The 14,265-nt window shown below is 36.6% G+C and overlaps 1 protein-coding gene across 1 annotated transcript in view; it reads left to right on the top strand.

Moving 5' to 3' along the window:
* kif14 (kinesin family member 14) overlaps nt 1-14,265 on the top strand; it is a 35,789-nt gene that overhangs the window by 11,566 nt on the left and 9,958 nt on the right. The window contains exons 12-22 of the mRNA XM_079808657.1: nt 830-893; nt 1,029-1,213; nt 5,561-5,663; nt 5,764-5,918; nt 5,998-6,145; nt 6,217-6,369; nt 8,534-8,666; nt 8,762-8,855; nt 9,028-9,169; nt 11,612-11,715; nt 12,165-12,265. Coding sequence (XP_079664783.1) covers nt 830-893; nt 1,029-1,213; nt 5,561-5,663; nt 5,764-5,918; nt 5,998-6,145; nt 6,217-6,369; nt 8,534-8,666; nt 8,762-8,855; nt 9,028-9,169; nt 11,612-11,715; nt 12,165-12,265 — 1,382 coding nt within the window. The remainder of the gene's footprint in view (nt 1-829; nt 894-1,028; nt 1,214-5,560; nt 5,664-5,763; nt 5,919-5,997; nt 6,146-6,216; nt 6,370-8,533; nt 8,667-8,761; nt 8,856-9,027; nt 9,170-11,611; nt 11,716-12,164; nt 12,266-14,265) is intronic.

Below are 14,265 nucleotides of genomic sequence, written 5' to 3'. Positions count from 1 at the left end.
GTATTAAAAAACAAAAGTTAATTTAAATTGCAATCACGATATTGCTGTTGCTGTTTTTTTTTTTTTTTTTTAAATCATATAAATAATACAACCTTGGTGAGCATAAGACTTTTCATAAATATACAAAAATCTTACTGACCCAAACAAAGTAGTGTAGTTAATAATAATCAAGGCATGTTTTATGCTCAGTTTTTCAGTAGGTGAAATTATGAATTTTAATCCTTTACCTTTATATTAACTGATATAACAATACATGTGAATAAACATTTTTACTAAAATCTTGGAAGCGTTCAGGACTGACCCGTAAGCTCTCTGAAGTCCCTCCTTACTTTTAAAGTGCAAAAATTCAAGTCAGCGGGCCCAGAGCCAGGTTGGTTTGAGGATATGGAATAAGGTTTTGGAGTAGAAAAAAAACGAAAGCGCATTTCCTCGCCATCCCTGTGCTTGCTACAGCATTTTGATGTGGTCTCTGCTCACAGCAGACGTGATGTTAGAGGGTTGAAACATTTTTGGCTGTTTTCCCATTCCATGACATCATGTTGACATCAGTGGAAAAGTAAAGCCGCTCAGATGGAGTAGTCATTATATTTTAAATCTAATTATATTTTAATAAAAGAATGCGAAGACGTTTTTTTCATTGGAATCGCATGCATAGATGAATGCATGGAATTTTGTGTTTAATCTGTTTATGTATTTCTTTTTTTATTACAATTATATTAAATGAAATATAATTATAAGCAATTCTTTATATTTTATTACAAACATTTTAGTGCAAGTGTGTGACAACATCTTATTACACAAATTCATTTTTCATTTCATTTGTCATCAGAACTTGGAAGGAAAAGCTGGAAGAGGCAGAGAGGAGGAAACGTGAAGAAACCAAAGAGCTGCAGGTAACGACCACTTGCAAATAATAGTCAGACTTCAATGTCTGGTGGATCGATGAGCTTTTTCAAATGTGTTTCATGGCCATTTTCGTTCTTTCTTCTTCACGTTCTTTGTCTGTTTATTCTCTGTACCTCGTTCAGCGCTCTGGCGTCACCTTTAAAGTGGATAATAGGCTTCCTAACCTTGTGAACCTGAATGAGGATCCGCAGCTGTCAGAGATGCTGCTGTACATGATTAAAGAGGGCGAGACCAAGGTCGGCAAGCTCAAGTCTGAGTCGGCCCACGACATCCAGCTGTCTGGAGCTCTCATCGCTGATGAGCACTGGTGAGACAGATCACATCCACAGTCTAGTTCCAGTCCATTCAGTTTTGATTTGTTTAAAAGGAACACATCAGGTTAAAGAGACACCATGTAACTTTTATCAAAATTAAAGGGTTAGTTCACCCAAAAATGAAAATTCTGTCATTAATTACTCACCCTCATGTCGTTCGACATCCGTAAGACCTCCGTTCATATTCGGAACACAAATGAAGATATTTTTGTTGAAAGCTGATGACTGAGAAAGGCTTCAGATAGGCCTCCATTGGCATTCAGTACATTTACACTCCCAAGACCCATAAAAGGCACTTAAAACGTCGTTACAAAGTCCATCTCACCACAGTGACTCTACAATAATTTTACGATGCGACGACAATAGTTTTTGTGCGCAAAAAAAAATCAAAATAACACCTTTATCCAACTTGTTCTTGTCTTCCGTGTGTGCCTCCACGACGCATGCGCGAGAATATGACGCAGATCCGGCGTTCGGACACATGACCGAGAAGCGATTTGTTTACAAGCAGAGGAAGACACGCGTGTCTAAGCTGTTGGATTCTACATTGATTGTGCTTTAGGTCTCGCCATAGTTCTCAAAATGGGGTTAGAGTGTGCATTGCATGGATTCCCGAACCCCGGCACTACGTCATATTCTCGCGCATGCGTCGTGGAGGCACACACGGAAGACAAGAACAAGTTGGATAAAGGTGTTATTTTGATTTTTTTTTTTTGCGCACAAAAACTATTGTCGTCGCATCGTAAAATTATTGTAGAGTCACTGTGGTGAGATGGACTTTGTAACGACGTTTTAAGTGCCTTTTATGCTTCTTGGGAGTATAAATGTACTGAATACCAATGGAGGCCTATCTGAAGCCTTTCTCAGCCATCAGCTTTCAACAAAAATATCTTCATTTGTGTAGGTCTTACGGGTGTCGAACGACATGAGGGTGAATAATTAATTATAGAATTTTCATTTTTGGGTGAACTAACCCTTTAACAACATTTCCTACCCTCGCACTTTGTTAAAAATCCTTCCCTTGCGGGTCAAAATGACCAAAAACCCTAAAATTATAATTTTGTATTTTTTGGGGGTCAAGAAAGCTTTTTTTTTTAATACAATGTTTAATTATATTTTTCTATTTTTTGGGAATTTTTTGGTTTAATTGATCTTTTAAATAAATAGATTTTATAAATAAATAATAATTGAAACACATTCTTCACATTCTTTCAACTTGAATTCAAAATAACTCTAAGGGCCCTATTTTAACGATCTGAAACGCAAGTGTCAAAACGCGAAGCGCAAGTAACTTTGTGGGCGGGTCTCGGCGCTGTTGCTATTTTCCCGGCGGGATAAATGGCTCTTGCGCCCGGCGCAAATCTAAAATGGGTTGGTCTGAAGTAGCTTCATTATTCATAGGTGTGGTTTGGGCGTAACGTGAATAAACCAATCCGAGCGTCATCCAACATTCCCTTTAAAAGCAGGTGCGCAAGTTCCATTATGGATTGCTATTATTATGGCGTATTTACCAGGCGCACGCCAGGAGCGGTTCACAGCCGAGGAGACTGATGTGCTTGTAAGAGCAGTGAAAGACAGAGAAGTGAAGTTGTAATGTTGTACATTATGGTAAAGGTGATTTCAGTCTTTTTTTTTTCAGTTTTTCAGTCGATTTTTGTTCCTGGTTCTTGACGGACAAACCAATTTGTCAGATGTCCTTATATACATATATGTCTTGCCACTATTGGGCAAACAGGTCTTATCCTTAATTATTACAATTAGCCTGAATCATTTGTAAGCTAGATTTATGCCTATTTTTTCACATCTTCATGGCACACCACAATGATTTCCGTCATATGACGGATGAAGATGAAGATATCTCATGTGTTAATATTTTTTTAGTGTAACAATTTATGATTTGCAAAAATAATTTGCATCTGTGTAGATTACATGAGCAAAGTGTATGCGCGTTGTGCACGCTATACATTATGGTCAAGCATGCGCCCTTAAAATAGCATAATGAACAACGCGCAACGCGCCACTGACTTTAGACTAGGTTTTTTCTGGTCAGTGGCGCAATTTTTTAATGAAACAGCAAAATAGCACCAGGGATTGTTTGCGCCGGAACACGCCTCCTTTTTTGCGCTGAACCGCCCAGGTAGCGCAAGTGCATTCACTAGTTTAGCGACGTGCTTCTGTGGAGGGAAAAGCGCGCTTTGCGCGGGTGCAAAATAGGAATGACACATGCGTCGGTGTACAAAGTCAATTGCGCTGGGTGCAAGATAGGGCCCTAAGAGTTAAAGAGTCTAGCAAACCAAACTCTAGTCAGGCCAATCACATCGTGTATAGAGACGGTGGGCGGGCTTAACATAATGATGGCAGAGTTGCGCCGGTTCCGCATGCTACTTGTAAACAGAGAAGCTGGCGAACAGTGGTCTTTTGAATCGGCTTTGGAAGTCTTTGAGTTAAGCTTTTCTTTGAGAAAAGAACAAAGAACGGTACTGAAGTCATTCATAAAAAAGGAAGATGTGTTCTGAGTTTTGCCGACCGGATAACGGCAAAAGTTTAATCTATCAACTAGCTCTGCTTCACCTTCTTCGTTGCTCTGGTTGGTTGTAGCGCTAACCTATTGCGTGCAGAGGGAATTTGAAAGACAACCGTTTATCCCGCCCCTCGGATTGAGCCCTGCCAATGGTGTGTTCCCAGACCCAACATCTTGATGTTTGTCAAGCTAAAATAACTCACAATTTCATGCAATTTTATTTGACCTCAAAATATCTTTTTATATTTATATTTTATATTCAAATATATTTTTGTGACCTCTTGTGGAAAAAAAATTATATAACATGTTTCATGACTTTTGCCACTAGATGGCCGTATAGCGCTATATGGAACAAATGAGCTGTTCCTAAAGTCAGGTTCTCTTCAGGTTGCATTCAGATACACATGTAGACATTAAAAAAAATTTGGTTAAGTTTTAGCATTTGTAGTTTGAATGGAGCGTTTGTAGGTTTTTCTGTGTACTTAGCATTCCATTCATTCCTAAGGGGGTCAAATTGACCCACGAGGGAAGGATTTTAAAAACTTTTTTTTTTTAATTTCAAGCAACAAAACTTCACAAATCCAGTCAAAAATGTTTTTGGGGTGTATTTGTTGTTGAAATGCGACAAAAGTCCTAGGGTCTTGGACCACTCCGATGAACACTCCGTACAAATAAAAAAATGAGTTTCGGGTCAAAATGACCTGAGGGCAGGATAATTAATAAATCCATACATCATCAATCCTTCTTCCAAAAACGTATTTCTGTCTTTTGTCTTACCCTGATTCACTATGGTAAGCCTATTATAAGTGTTTTTTGTTGTTATTGTTGTTTTTTAATCCCCTGAAGGGATGGTTTTCGCTGGAAACTTCTTGCATGAGTCACTTGCCCGTACGTCTCTCTTCATATCTGTAGATAGAGAAAAGTTGCTCGGGCTACTTTGACGCGTGTATGGTATGGGAGTGGCATAGGTTAGTTGTCGCGAGCGAGAAAGTTCGACACGGAGCAGCTAAGTCTCTAACCACTAAATCACTTGTTTAAAAAAAAAAAAAAACCCACACAAACAGGAGAGTCAAAAAGAATGTGACAGAGCTCCTAATAAAAAGAGAATCACCATTGGCCTGACTTTTCGAATACCCTAGAAACCACATAGCAACACCCTAGCAACCACCCAGAATAGCCTAGCAACCGCATAGCAAACGATTTGTCTGAGACTTAAAGGGGCTATATGCAACTTTTTCCCCAAAATAAACGTAACAATAGCCTTTTTATTTTACCATTTATGACTCCAACATCTCCTGATGAGCATACTGACACCTTGTCCGCTCACAGTGGGTGCACCTATAAGCCTGTATCCTATTTTTCCTATTTTCTGTCGGTCGGATTTTTCCCGCGGTGTCTGCGGATGTGACGTCACCACCGCTGCGAGAGCGAGCAGAAAATAAGAGCAGTTCTGTTTTTTTGCCACAGGTGTCAGTCGCGAGTTTAAATTTCGGAAAAACGCATATAGCCCCTTTAAATACGTCAAACTTCAAGAATCAAAGCTTAAAATCTCTATCTTTATGTCTGTCTGTCTAATCAATTTCACACTTCAAGCTTTTACAATTACTTGAAACTTTGGCTAGGCTTTCTCAAGCCAACATCAGTTTGTTCACAAACCTTACTCATCTAATTGAATTAGTAGTGTTAAAAGATGAACTACTAAGTGAAAGCTAGATAATGACAAAGGTAATTTAAATGTAGCAATAGAGGAAATTAACATAAACAATTCAATAGATCTAATATCGATTGATCTATTTCTAAAATTTGGTCTTGTTTTCAGTGTCATCTCCAGTGTGAAAGGTACCATCAGCATTAAACCGATGCCGAACGCCAAGACCTTTTTGAATGGACATCTTGTGTCTGAGGTTACCGTTCTCCACCACGTAAGTTCTTGTCGCTGTTCTGAAGCGAAACCTGTGAAATGATGTCCGTTCTGAGAACCTCCACATAAATCATAAAGTTGTTAATCCACTTTTATTTTAGGGAGACCGTGTGATTCTTGGAGGAGATCACTACTTTCGGTTCAACCACCCCGCTGAGGTTCAGAGCGGGAAACGCGCGTCCTGTTGGAACAGTGGAGATGGTCAAAAAGACTTTGAGTTTGCCAAAAATGAGCTGATGTCAGCCCAGAGAGCTCAGTGAGTATAAGCCCAAGATGTTCCACTTCAGGAACTCGTATTTGACTTTCTTGATCTGAATCATCGCGTTTCTTCATAGACTTGAAGCGGAGATCGAGGAGGCTCGGTTGAAGGCCAAAGAGGAGATGATGCAGGGCATTCAGGTGGCCAAAGAGATGGCACAGAAAGAGCTTTGCGAACAGAAGAGTCTGTACGAGAACAGGATCAGAGCTCTGGAGAGAGAGCTGGTAAGCAGATGCATGTCAATGTATAGCATGTGTGACTCCAGTGTTCTCCGGTTAATCAAATGCATCCTCAGGAGGAGGAGAGTGAAAGGAAAAGAAAACAGGAGCTGGATAAAAAGAGGGTCGTCAGCCAGATAGAGCAACTGCATACAGCAAAGACTCTACTGGAGCAGGAAGTCAACACCCATAAAAGACGTCTGCAGATGGAGGCCCAGGCTACTAGACAGGTACAGACCAGATTCAATTTTTCAAAATTGATGCTCTTTTTGAATTTGAATTAAAGTTGACACAAGAGTAATTAATATGATTAGCCTTTGGCTTGGCTACGTTATCAAACAGCTAATAATGTTGGTCCTGTTCGCCATTTCAGAGTCAGAGCCTTCTAAAAATCAGTATCCTTAGAAATTATGGTAGGAGAAGCCCTGCCCCACACGTTGACTCGATTGGTTACATAGTTGTGATGGTAGGAATTAGGGATGGTTTCAAACCACTTTTGAGACTGTCTTTTCGTCACTGCAGTTTTAAGGAGAAAATACTCAGCAATGGTGTTGACTGTTGAATTTCCACATACAACATACATTTAATATCTTAATTCATCCTTGAACATTATTTAAAAAAATAAATGGGCAGCAAGTGAACATTTTGTCCTCAAAATTGATGTGTTAGAAACAGGAAAAATTGGCAAGTGTAAGGATTTGAGCGAGTTTGACAAGGGCCACATTTTGATGGCTAGACGACTGGGTCAGAGCATCTCCAAAACTTCAGCTCTTGTGGGGTGTTCCCGGTCTGCAGTGGTCAGTATCTATCAAATGTGGTCCAAGGAAGGAACAATGGTGAACCGGCGACAGGGTCATGGCTCATTGATGCACGCGGGGCGTGAAGGGTGACCCCTGTGGTCTGATCAAACAGACGAGCTACTGTAGCTCAAATTACTCAAGAAGTTAAAGGGTTAGTTCACCCAAAAATGAAAATTCTGTCATTAATTACTCCCCCTCATGTCGTTCGACACCCGTAAGACCTCCGTTCATATTCGGAACACAAATGAAGATATTTTTGTTGAAAGTTGATGGCTGAGAAAGGCTTCAGATAGGCCTCCATTGGCATTCAGTACATTCACACTTCCAAGATCCATAAAAGGCACTTAAAACGTTGTTACAAAGTCCATCTCACCACAGTGACTCTACAATAATTTTACGATGCGACGACAATAGTTTTTGTGTGCAAAAAAAAATCAAAATAATTCCTTTATCCAACTTGTTCTTGTCTTCCGTGTGTGCCTCCACGACGCATGCGCGAGAATATGACGTAGCGCCGGGGTTAGCGCCCCACCTCGCAACTCTCCCTGCCCCCAGCCCCTGACACAAGCGGTTCTTACTTATAGACCAGCAATGTTTTGGTGCTACTTAAGAACCACTTTTCCTGGTTCAGAGCTGGTGCTTTGGGTGTCGAAAGACTAAGAACCAATTTTAAACTAGGCTCTGGCTCCGAACCAGCACCAGCACTGCCTTGGTGGAAAAGGGGTATAACAGGACTTAAAGGATCTGCTGCTAACATCTTGGTGCCAGATACCACAGCACACCTTCAGGGGTCTAGTGGAGTCCATGCCTTGATGGGTCAGGGCTATTTTGGCAGCAAAAGGGGGACCAACACAATATTAAGAATGTGGTCTTAATGTTATGCCTGATCGATGTATGTATACTAGGTTATTTAAGTATTTTATTTTATTTGTGAAGTCAGTTCAGTTATATTATTTATCCATTTAGTTGGTAGGTACGTTTTATGTTTAATATTTATTTAATTTTAGTAATATTATATATTTAGTTTCTTATAATATTTATTCAGTTAGTTCTTAGTTATTTATTTAGTGAATTTAGTTAGATGTAGTTTAGTTCATTTTTGTTATATTGTTTACTAATTTTTTATAATTCTTTCTTATTTATTCAGTTTTTAATTTATTTAGTGAATTCTGTTAGCTTTAGTTATTCTGTTTAGTTATGCTATTTCTTTAGTTACAGTTATATTTATTTAGTTTAGCTAGTTTTAGTTACATTATTTTAGCTTTAGTTATAATAATTATTCTGTTAGTTTGGTTATTTATTTGGTTAGTTCTTAGTATTATTTATTTAGTTTTTTTTTTACCTTTTAGTTATATTTACTAGTTTCTTAATATTATTATTCAGTTAAGTTTTAATTATGATTTATTTTGTTAGTTTTAGTTATTCAATTAGTTCTTAGTTGTATTTTTTATTTAGTGTTAGCTTTATTTATTTAGTTTACTTGGTTTTAGTTATATTATTTAGTTTAGTTATCAGTTAGTTAACTGTTATTTATGTTTAAATTATCTTTTAATTTGTGACCTTATTCAGATTTCTTTTTAAAAACATTTCATAGGCGTTGGCTGACCATGATGTCCGTCATGCTAAAATTGTGGAGGCCCTCGAGGCAGAGAAGAGGAAGATTGCAGAAGATCTTGCTCAGATCGAGAGGAAACGTGCTCTTAAATTGACCCAGACCGCTAAAACGGGTATATGGACACTTTTAATTTAAAAGACATGGCGTTTCTATTAGTAATGTTCTTAACAGTGTCGTGTTCACCATATTTTTCTTCAATGTTCACAGCCTACCCGCAGTGGGATGCCATGAAGTTGTCTTTGATGATCGAAGAAGCAAACAAAATCAGTGCCAAACTCAGGAAACACACAGTCTTCAGCAGGTACAATTATTCTGGAAAAAGTTAGTCCAGGTAGTTGGCTACAAATTGCCCTTTTGTGAGGACATTTGTAAAACATATAAAATCTTTTCCAGTAGTTTATTCAATTTATAAATTCTGCCTTGTTCATTCTGGAGGTATGGAAAAAAGATGTGGGTTTGTGTTTTCACAACAGACATGAGGCTACTGATAAAGAGAACGAGGGTGGAGACGCCCAACTGCAGGTTCAAGTTCAGAACACCAAACTGGGAATTTCCACCTTCTGGAGTCTGGAGAAGTTCCATAGCAACTTGGCTGCCATGAGGGAGTTCGAGCAGGTGGCGTAATAAAAGATGTTCACGCAGTTCTAGGCGTAAACTTGCTGCTTGAGCTAGCTTCAGTAAACTGGTGTGCGTGTGACGTTTCTGTAGCCACGACATGGTTCAAAACCTTAGTAAACATAGCATTTTTTATGTTGTTTTGTCTTGGTTTAGTTTATAGTAGTTTAGTTTGTAGTATCTCACTTAACATTGGAAAGTTTTTTTTTCTTGTATAGCATTTCACTTGACATGGGAAGGTTGTTTTAATTAATTTATTTTATTTAGCCATTTTTTGTTTTGTTTGTGTTTTTGTCTTGTCGTGTTTCACTTGCCATTGGGAAGTTGTTTTAATTTATTTAGAACTAAGCACTAAATAAAAATATTGAAATAAAACAAATCTAGACTAAATAAAATAGATTAAAACAACTTTCCAATGTCAAGTGAAATGCTTCACAAGACAAAACAAACTTAACTAAATAAAACAACTATAAACACTAAATAAAAAAATGGAAATAAAACTAAAATAAATTAAATTAAATTAAAACAACTTCCCATTGTCAAATGAAATGCTACAAAAGAAAAGAAAAAAACTAATCAGAATAAAAAGGAACTAAACACTAAATGAAAGTATTGAAATAAAACAAAATCTAAAATAAATTAAAACAACTTCCCAATGACAAGTGAAACATGACAAGACAAAAAACAAACGAAACTAAATAAAACAGAACTAAACACTAAATAAAAATATTGAAATAAAACAAATCTAAACTGTTTTATTTTGTTTAGTTTGTTTTTTGTCTTTTCGTGTTTCACTTGACAATGGGAAGTTGTTTTAATTCATTTTATTCTTATTTTTTTATTTAGTGTTTATGGTTCTGTTTTATTTGGTTTAGTTTGTTTTGTCTTGTGTAGCATTTCACTTGACATTGGGAAGTTGTTTTAATTTAATTTATTTTTGTTTTATTTCTATTTTTTATTTAGTGTTTATGGTTCTGTTTTATTTGGTTTAGTTTGTTTTGTCTTGTCGTGTTTCACTTGCCATTGGGAAGTTGTTTTAATTTATTTAGAACTAAGCACTAAATAAAAATATTGAAATAAAACAAATCTAGACTAAATAAAATCGATTAAAACAACTTTCCAATGTCAAGTGAAATGCTTCACAAGACAAAAAACAAACGAAACTAAATAAAACAGAACTAAACACTAAATAAAAATATTGAAATAAAACAAATCTAAACTGTTTTATTTTGTTTAGTTTGTTTTTTGTCTTTTCGTGTTTCACTTGACAATGGGAAGTTGTTTTAATTCATTTTATTCTTATTTTTTTATTTAGTGTTTATGGTTCTGTTTTATTTGGTTTAGTTTGTTTTGTCTTGTGTAGCATTTCACTTGACATTGGGAAGTTGTTTTAATTTAATTTATTTTTGTTTTATTTCTATTTTTTATTTAGTGTTTATGGTTCTGTTTTATTTGGTTTAGTTTGTTTTGTCTTGTCGTGTTTCACTTGCCATTGGGAAGTTGTTTTAATTTATTTAGAACTAAGCACTAAATAAAAATATTGAAATAAAACAAATCTAGACTAAATAAAATCGATTAAAACAACTTTCCAATGTCAAGTGAAATGCTTCACAAGACAAAACAAACTAAACTAAATAAAACAGAACTATTAACACTAAATAAAAAATGGAAATAAAACTAAAATAAATTAAATTAAAACAACTTCCCATTGTCAAATGAAATGCTACAAAAGAAAAGAAAAAACTAATCATAATATAAAGGAACTAAACACTAAATAAAAATATTGAAATAAAACAAAATCTAAACGAAATAAAACAAAATCTAAACTAAATAAAATAAAATACATTAAAACAACTTCCCAATGGCAAGTGAAACATGACAAGACAAAAAACAAACTAAACTAAATAAAACAGAACTAAACACTAAATAAAAATATTGAAATGAAATAAAACAAATCTAAACTGTTTTATTTTGTTTAGTTTGGTTTTTGTCTTTTCGTGTTTCACTTGACAATGGAAAGTTTATTTTTGTTTTATTTCTATTTTTTATTTAGTGTTTATAGTTCTGTTTTATTTGTTTTAGTTTGTTTTGTCTTGTGTAGCATTTCACTTGTCATTGGGGAGTTGTTTTAATTTATTTGATTTAGTTTAGTTTCATAGCCTATCTAATTTTTTATTTAGTGTTTAGTTCTGTTTTATTTAGTTTGTTTTGTGTAGCAATTCACTTGACGTTGGAAACTGCGCTACACTTGATTTGGACACAGTGCTGCGTATTTAACCTCCAACTTGGTTGTTTGAACACAATAATACATGAGGCTATTTGAAGCCTGTTTATTTCCTTGTAATTACCCAGTAAAAGCAGGAAGCATGTAGTATTGGCATTTGTTCTTATTATCATAAAAGAATCGGAGGCTAAATCAAGTCTGATGTTTATTGGCTGTAGGGGGAGAGCGGCTCTAAAGATGACGACGTGTTTTACGACCCTAATGATGAGTGGGAACCGGACCTATCTGCCTCTTCCTCAACCTCATCTTTCTCTCGCAGAAGGTATTTGAATTTATTAGTCCACGATGGTGCTGTTCTGCTCTCTGTACTTGAGGAACGAAAGAACAGAAGTATACTTTGTGCCCAATACTGGTTCTTGTCTTCCATCATGATGTTATTTTTCCACCTATAAACCAAGCCCTCGGGAAAAGCACATTCCTGCAGCATTTTTTAACCCTATTTTCACTGCCTTCATGAACATGTGACTACAGCAAAATTCCGTATTAGTGAATCAAAACCCCTTCTACACCTCTGAAGGCCTTGTTTTCAAAGCTTATAGATATTATTTTGCTTTTCTGCCTGTGATTTTCCTCTTGTGTCTTTCACTCCTTGAAATGAACAGTAAGGGATGTTCAATTCAAAGTGTATATAATGTAACTGGCTGTTGAAGAAGAATTATGTGGCTGTTAATGATGGTTCAAGTTCAGATGTTTCTGTTTCTTGTGACCCAGGAGTAGAAGTTTACTGAAGAGCAGGAGGATATCAGGGCGTCTCTATGAGATCCGAGTGCACCCTATTCAAAGCCTACTTTGTGGTCCCTCACAGTCCACTGGTAAAGTAGCTTTTATATCCTCTATATGTATATAATGAAGTGGCTTCATTATGTGAAGTTTAATTGTTTAAATTAATTTAATAGCCTAGCGCAGATTTTAGCATCATTTAAATTCAGGGTTGGGAATCGAATATCATGAGTTGGATACTTTTAATTCCGATTATCGATTCCTGTGTGCGCATTTTAATGTGGTTTTAAACCATTAGAACGTAAGAAGACACGAAAGAGAACTCCATTCGGCACTCGTGCCTCTCATATAGTGCATGAATACTGAATTGAGTTCTCTTTCGCGTCGTCTTGCACTTGAACAGACAAAATTATGTCAAAATATCCTCGTAAACACAGTTGATTCTGTCTTAAAGGTAGGGTAGGCAATTTCGGAGAGGCTAGCAATAGCAAGCTAGCTTTGAAAGCATTATATCCCACCCTCCCTTCACAGTGCTCTCCAAAGCCACGCCTCCTTCAAAACACATGAGCAGAGTCTGCAAAGCGTTAAATTACATCATGTCTCAAAACACATAACATTACAATAATAATTAGGGGTGTACCGATCCGACTTTTTCAGTCCCGATACCGATACCGATGCCTGGGCTTTGTGTATCTGTCGATACCCGATACCGATCCGATATATTGTTGAATTAATAATAAACTGTATATCTTCCACCTTATACCTTCCTTGAAGAGACTAAAGGCACCAGACTTTACTAACTAAACATAACTAAGACAAAATAACAGATGTATGTAAGGTGTTGAATTCTTATTTATTTAAAAAACAATTGTGCATTCAAATCTAAAATAGAATGTAATCTAACTTCTTTAAATAAATAAAATGTAGCAGTGGAAACAAAAAACAGTGTATTGGTCAAACATACAATAGTAATCTGACAGTTACCAAACATTTTTTACACTACAGATAATTGTTTTGGTATATAATCATATCAATATTAAAAAGTAGCATTACAAATTAACAAATAGTCTAATTTTCTACCATATGCAATTTAATAAAAATTTTCAGCTAGCTAATAACAACTTTGTTCTGGTTTCACCTCACTCCAGATTAAATGATTGTAGGCTAGGCCTATTTATTTTACTACACATTGTCAACAGAAATAAGATGAAATACTGTTGATAATTAAAAATAATTCTTACTACCCACTCTTGCTAAAATGGGTAAGCACACTTGTGTTCTCATTTCAGTTGCGTTCTGAGTAAATTAATAAACTGAGTTCATGAGTTCAGTGTTGGACAGATCAGTTGTTCTGGCCAGTCGTTAAAATGATTCGGTTCAAAGGAGTCATTAGGTCACGAATCGGACATTAGCAGACGCGTTGTGTGCGAATCCCGACTGTTAGAACATCGCGAAAGATGTCAACACACAGAAAACACTTCATAACTGGATATAATTTGTCTCCCGCTTATTGAAAGTATGCTTTATGTCAGCTGGTCAGAGAAGAGTCAATGTTTTTTGAGCGCAATTCACACCCAGTGATAATTCAAGGACAAAATTGTCCGAATCTGTCACGTGCAACATGGTTTCGGTCTTCCGAGCTTTTGATTTGGATTAATATGTGAAATATGAGAGCGAACACTGATTATTTTGAAGACCCAGAGAGCGCGCGCGGGGGAGGAGCTCTCAGATCGGTCTCTCTGTCACTCAGTCACAAGCGCAGCATCTGTTCTACATCACTCGTAAATCACAATAACTCATCAAATTAGGCTTTGGCCGTCAAAAAAATGTAAATGCAGGAAAGACCCTGACTTTGCAGTAATACCCTCGAAACAGCGACGAACTAGTTGGCGTGGCAAGCGTGAAATATCTCCTCCACACAGCCGACTCTCTGGCTCGCTCCCTTCTAGCATGCGACACACGTGAAGCTGACGAATGACGTAGGTTCTGCTGCGACGGAAAAAAACACCTGGATCGGCTTGTGGATCTGTTAATTTTTCCGATCCCCGATCCAGCTATTTTGTCAGTATTGCGGCCGATATCCGATCCTAAT

This window comes from Gobio gobio (assembly GCF_949357685.1).
Source record: "Gobio gobio genome assembly, chromosome: 24".
Taxonomy (NCBI): domain Eukaryota; kingdom Metazoa; phylum Chordata; class Actinopteri; order Cypriniformes; family Gobionidae; genus Gobio; species Gobio gobio.
The sequence above is the reverse complement of the archived record's forward strand: the minus strand, read 5'-3'. Positions and strand labels throughout refer to the sequence as shown.